Below are 6361 nucleotides of genomic sequence, written 5' to 3'. Positions count from 1 at the left end.
CCGCAGGGAAGCGGGGACGTATGCCAAGACTGCATTCAGCTGGTTACTGATGTTCAGGAAGCTGTGAGGACAAACTCTTCTTTTGTGAAGTCTTTGGTTGCTCATGCCAAGGAGGAGTGTGACCGTTTGGGACCTGAAATGTCTGATATGGTAAGTGATCCTTTTTGTTTATCTGTTCCTGTATGCAAGTGTAACATAGTTTGTGCAGTGCCTTAATCCTCTCAGTGTAATCTCTGATTAATAAAACAAAGGAGAGCGTGTCACACATAGGACATGTTACACAGTATAACAGTCACAACACTGAAATCATAAACTTACTGGACAGGGAAGTTGAGTGAGGTGGTGTGTGTGGGACTGGGGAGGAGATGGCTGCTAGCCTTCAAAGGCTTTTTTCATAAAGGTGGTCTGGCAGGGTAAAGCAGTCATATCAGTGAGGGGGAGTGCTCTTACCTTGAGAGGAAGAGCAAAGGACTCATCAGATAAAGCAGCTGTGTGCGATGGTTGTGTAACCTGAAATGCCATCTTGTATTTGGGACAAGCTCTGAAGACAACAGTTATTAAGTAGCACAGGTAAATGAATACCTTGAGATCTATTAGAAAACTGTAGATTAACTCTATGGCTTAAGTGGCTTGGTGTTTACGAGACTCTTTGCTTACTTCCTTCAGTGCAAGAACTATATCTCTGAATACTCTGACCTGGCTATCCAAATGATGATGCACATGGTAAGAGCAGTGGAATACGGTATTTGCTCTCAGCTTATGCTTCTGTTTTGTGTAGCTAGCTTATTTTGAAAAGTAGCACTTACTGCAGTAGAAGTCTGGGAAGAGCCCTTGCTCTGCAAGTCTTGGTGTTACCGCTTTGAACTTGGCATTTAATGGGGTAGTAACGTTGGTCTCAGATGCTTTCCTTAGCACTTTGCTTTTCTTTCACAACCACTTCAGCAGTGCAAAAGGCACTTTAATCCTTTGAAACACAAAAGATGCGCCACATACTTGCCTTTATGCTCTTATCTCAAGTCCTCTACTTACACTACTTGCCCCCTCCCCACCAAATACTACGTTAAGCGTGTTAGAGTTGCTCTTTGTTTACAGTATTGCAAATTTGGTTCAAGTGTTAAAGTGTCTATTTAAAGCAAGAGCAAATGTCCTTCTTCTGGAATTGCTATCTCCAGACTTTTATCTGGGCTCTCGATAGGAGCCCTGAAAGTGAGCGGCATTGCACCAGCTCTGGTCTTATGCAGCAACATACAATGTATTTTACCTCTGACCACCTCCATAGTACCTCCTTATCCAGAGTTCTCAAAGCCTTAAAAAAAAAAAGATAAGCCTTTCCTTAGAGAACGCAGTGCTGCGAGTAACATATTGAACTGTAGGTGAGTTTAGGAATAGAGTATGTGGCTGACTCGGCCACTATGTTGCCCAGTTTAGGTTCAGTCATGTTTCCAGTTACTAAAGGCTCCTTAAGCTTTGCTTTAGGCTTCTTAAACATTTGGGAGCAGGGGTTGGGAGGGGCAAATCTTTGTTCCAACAACAGTTAGTTTCTCATTTAAAGCATTGCAATGTAGGGTGGTGTTAATACCTGAAATTGGAATATGGCCACCCCTTGCGTCTGGCTGAGTGGTGTTCAGACTCTTTGGAGGTAATCTTGCCCAGGATGCTTTAATAACTTCAAATTAATCATGTTGGTTAGCACTGTGCAATTAAATGTGAGTTGCTGTAGCGATGCTGAGGATCTTTGGGGTGGGGTCTGTGTCATATTCCATCATCTTCATGGGAAGCGTATATGCAGTTCCAAGTGCTTGATGTTTTTTCCCCCCTCTTAACTGTTATCTTTAATTTCTCCTTTCTTCCTCTGTCTCCAATCTCCCCTGTCAACAGAAGGATCAGGTAGGTGAGCAACTTGCCTGTGGTGATAGCCTGCTTGTAGTTCACTTCTTACTCTTAAAGGGCTTGTAGTTCACTTCTTGCTCTATTAGCTGTCTACATGGTGTGATTGTACTCAGTGTTGACAGATACAAGGGATATTTATGTCCTTAAAACAGAGAAAGACTATAGATTCCCTGCAGTGGGTCAGTCCTACTTCCAGCTCCAGATACAAGTTTGTGCCAAGATCTCAGCTTAATTACGCTTTGGCTGGTAGAGCAGAAAATCTGCTCACTTCCGTGTAAGGATAATAGATGTGGAAAAAGCATATCGGTTGCTCCTGTCAGCTTCTGCTTTAAAGTCTGGGCCCAAAAGGGCTTGAGTGAAGGTGTCCCCATGTCTTTTCTTAGTTAACCTTCAACTCAAGGACAATGGTATAGATGTTTGGAGTATATGAATTAAAAAAGATGTGGAGGCCTTTAGGCTTCTGCTTCCTAGGGCTGTTTGGGCTTTTAATTTAACCAATCCTGGGAGACCTTGTGTCTGTCATCTCTCTGTGAGAGAACATGTTGTGTGTATGTGGGTGTTGCTGTAACATTAATATTTGGAAATGCCTCTTACAATGCATGAACCAAAGGGCTTGACTTAAAGGTACTGTCTGGAGTAACACGAAGCAGCACCGTATCTTTGAGATGCTGCTTCTGCCTGTGCATGAGGTTATGGCATGATGTATTAACTGCTGCGTAAGCCTCTGCTGGAAGAAGCTTGATGTCCTGGTGACAGGGTGGGGTATGATCTTCTAATTACCCAAAGGTAACTTTTTCTAGGTTAAGTAGACTCTAGGTGGGAAAATGCGAGTTTTGTGTATTACTCTGTACAGCCCTTCTCACTTTGTGGAGTGATGTGGCTTCCTTAGAGCAGTTTGCCTCACGTCCAGCATTGATTTTTCCATTTGGTATTGTATGTTTCTAAAAACTTTGCCAGAGACCTAGAAAGCCTTGTAAAAGGCTTTTCTGTTTGCTGTTTTCCCTCTTGCTGTGACAAGAACACTTGACATACAGTTCCGCAGATACCTGTAAAAAGGGTTAGGCTTTAACACGGTTAACTTTTGTTTCTTATAGGCTGCGTTCAGTAATGTGGGCATCTGTTTGCAAAATGCGGTGTTACTGGATACTTTAAAGAAGGTAGTTTGTGAATGGCAGAAGGAGGCCTTTCCTCTAGGCATTTCTTTCAGCTTTGGGTGAACTCTGAAGTCAGGGTATTAGCCTCTTCTGGGATTACTTACAGCTTTCAGGGGAGCAGCTTTGCAGATGCAGGTCTAACGTGATGCTGGTGGCCTGTTGTGGTGTTGGTAGCTCTTAAGTCAACTCCTTTGAAGGGCTTGCATAGCTCATGGTAAATGGGTTTTAAGTGGATGTGGCCTAACCTCTTCCTCTTTTAAAGGAACTGCTCATTTTCATCTGGTAGCTGTCCTGCCTATAACCATATCAAATGCTTTGGCAATACTCGAAGTAGTCATGAAACTTCTAGTTCTGTGGGAGCCTTTTAAAACTTTGTTCCCTGTGCCCGCTCACAGGCTTCATAGAAAGGGCAGAGTCTTCTAAAAGTTGCTTATACATCTTTTTCCAGCAACCAAAGGACATTTGCGCCATGGTTGGGTTCTGTCCTTCTGTGAAATCTGTTCCCCTTCAGCCTCTGCTGCCAGCTCAAGTGGTTCATGAGGTGAAAATGGAAACTATCAAGGTAAGATGGGCTTTTAGTATTCAACAGCTTTCCTTCCTTCTTGCTTTAGTGTACAAAAACAAACAAACAACCCCCCCCAAAACCAACCAAACCAACAACAAAAAAGCCCCAAAACCCAACCAACCAAACAAAATCCCCCCAAATCTAGGTGAAATGGAAAAAAAATGAGCTTTTATGTATGAAGACTTAGATTATTCTATGCACATAAGTTCCTGGCCTCCTCTTGTTTCTGATGCTGATCTGTGAAGTAGGAGAGCTGACTGAAAATAGCTGAGTGTGAGTCTTGCTCTGCGTTTGGAGTTACGCTTCAATCCCTTTTAAAAATGAGACAGCACTCTGCATGTGCAGGTGGGTAATCAGAGTCAGAATGCTGAAGCTCTGAGTTTGCAGAAGCACCTTAGCTTCTCATAGCCTTTGGGTGAGACATGGGCTGAGGATTTTTTTTGAAAGTAAAGTATCTTCTGAGGACAGTAAACCTCTAATTAACAGGTTCCAAACAATTTCCCTCAAGTCCCTCGATTTCCAGGTTTCTTTTGCAAATGGGAGGCTGCTCGCAACTCTAATAATTTTGTCCTCAATTAATATATTAAAAACCCACTTCATATTTCCTTGACTCCAGTCACTGTGAGCCTGCTTGTTTCTGTGTCTACTAAATTCAGCTCCTCTCCTTATACAACGTGGGGGTTGTAGTCTTAATTAGTTGTACAAAATGACTGCTTATTCAGAAGGGTTTTTAGCTGAGGCCTTCGAGGTTGGTGTTGGGTTCTGCGTGACTTTCTGAATACAGCTCCAGCTGGCCAGCTGGGTAAATGAACTGGTGTGCTGCAGCTCAACATGAGTGCTGTTAGACTGATCTTTTAGGAATTGTCCCTGTTGAATGTGGTCAGGTGCTGACTGACTGTTTTGTGTGTTTCTTCTGTGTACTCAGAAAGCCTCAGTTTCAGAGAAAACTTTTTCCTTGTGTGAAATATGCGAGACTGTGGTGAAAGAAGTGACTGGCCTCTTGGAGAGCAACAAGACAGAGGTGTGTAAGTGGTGGGAATGGTACCTCTTCCTAGGTGTTGGCTAAAATGGGGCTGTATTGGAGGGGAAAGAAAAGTTAATTTCTTTGCCTTGTTTCCATGAGACCAAGATTTCCCTCCTGGGAGGGATGAAGTAAGAAAATGTGTACTTACGAATTGAGTCAGATTTCTGTTCCCCATTTGCCACTTTATTATTCATTGTGCTTCAGGAGGAGATTGTACATGAAATGGAGATGATCTGCTACCTGTTCCCAACAAGTGTCAAAGACCAGTGTAAGGACTTCATAGATGTCTATGGCCAGGCTTTGATTGACATGCTCTTGGAGTCAACAAACCCTGAAACTGTGTGTGTTATGCTGAAATGCTGCACAGCCAGCAAGCCTTCAGAGCAGCCAGGTTGGTAATGAGGAGTCAGTGGTGTAAAACAAGACAGTGCTCTCATGTGCCTGAGTACTTTGCTGATGCTGCCTCCTTTCTTCTGTTTGTGGGAGCTACCTAAGCACTGACATCTGGGTTTGGGGTTTTTTCTTCTCAGTTTCAGTGAAACCTGTGGGTGGCTTCTGTGACATCTGCAAGATGGTGGTTGCTTATGCAGACAGAGAACTGGAGAAGAATGCCACGACGGCTGAGATTGAAGCTTTGTTGGAAAAAGTCTGCCACTTCCTGCCAGAGTCTGTCAGAGATCAGGTAAAGAGCTTGTTCAGGAGGCAGGCAAAAGCAGTGGAGCTTGTCAGTGCTTGGGAACTGTCCTTGTTGACTTGTTGGGTTTATGTAGGTTCTACAGTGACAGTTATACTTACCTCACTTTTTTGAGTGTTTTGCCTGATATTCTGTTTATATGCTAATTTTAGGTCCGTTTCTCAAGTGTCTCTACTCTTGCTGTAAATGTCCAGGTACTCATAGCAGAGGCCTCTGTTTAGTCATAGTTTGGCCAACTGGCTGGAGACAAACTGTCCACAGGTGCAGCTGGGACTGGCTGGTGTCCAGCCACCTAATCCTGCTGAGGTTTTTGCCTTTGCTGGTTAGCACCAAAGAGTAGCTTCCTCTTGTGCAGCAGAGCAAAAAGAGGGAGCAGGAGATGAACAGAAAGACAAAACGGCTTGTGGAGTGTTTGGAGAAACCAGAGCACAGCACCTCTTGGTGGCTTTTATAAGAGTTGTCAGTATTCCTCTGCTAGAGGCTGGGAGGAGTTTGGGGTGCAGGGGATTAGGGTTTTGTGCTCCCTCTCCTTGGGGGTTGGCAGTTCTTGGAATACTTGGGGACTTCTAAGGGACTGGCCAGATTGTTGTACTAATTTGCAGTCAGTAAAGGTTTGCCTGGAAATCCTCTTGAGAACAGTGGGTGGGAATAGCTGAAGGCATTTTTTTTTCCTCAATGCTGATACTGTTCAGGGGATTAACAAAGTAGTTGGAAGTAGGCTGGCATAATGCCAGTGAGACAGCAAAAAGCAACACCTGTCAGGCCACCACTATCAAGATTTACCTGGAAATCTTATTAGGTGGCTGCTGAGTGTCAGCAAGTGGCAACTGCTTACAAATTTACTGTCTATGCACTGTACTGGCTTAAAGCAGCTCTGCAGCAGCTGCTCCTGCTCACTGCTGTGAGGCTCTTTAATAGCTGCTGTTCGTTTATTAGTCGCTGGTCTCTGCTGAGAATGGGAGAGCTGTTGAATCTTCCTGTGCTCCGGAGCTGGCCTCCACTAGAGGGCTGACGGTCACTGCTGGGACGCATTA

At 44.0% G+C, this 6361-nt stretch overlaps 1 protein-coding gene across 1 annotated transcript in view; it reads left to right on the top strand.

Moving 5' to 3' along the window:
* PSAP (prosaposin) overlaps window positions 1-6361 on the top strand; it is a gene marked incomplete at its 5' end in the record, with an annotated part of 12213 nt that overhangs the window by 3632 nt on the left and 2220 nt on the right. The window contains 7 exons of the mRNA XM_010145978.1: window positions 7-150; window positions 667-723; window positions 1879-1887; window positions 3493-3606; window positions 4535-4630; window positions 4838-5024; window positions 5164-5315. Coding sequence (XP_010144280.1) covers window positions 7-150; window positions 667-723; window positions 1879-1887; window positions 3493-3606; window positions 4535-4630; window positions 4838-5024; window positions 5164-5315 — 759 coding nt within the window. The remainder of the gene's footprint in view (window positions 1-6; window positions 151-666; window positions 724-1878; window positions 1888-3492; window positions 3607-4534; window positions 4631-4837; window positions 5025-5163; window positions 5316-6361) is intronic.

The sequence above is a fragment of the Buceros rhinoceros genome, unplaced genomic scaffold, assembly GCF_000710305.1.
Source record: "Buceros rhinoceros silvestris isolate BGI_N320 unplaced genomic scaffold, ASM71030v1 scaffold34771, whole genome shotgun sequence".
NCBI classification, from domain to species: Eukaryota; Metazoa; Chordata; class Aves; order Bucerotiformes; family Bucerotidae; genus Buceros; species Buceros rhinoceros.
The sequence above is the reverse complement of the archived record's forward strand: the minus strand, read 5'-3'. Positions and strand labels throughout refer to the sequence as shown.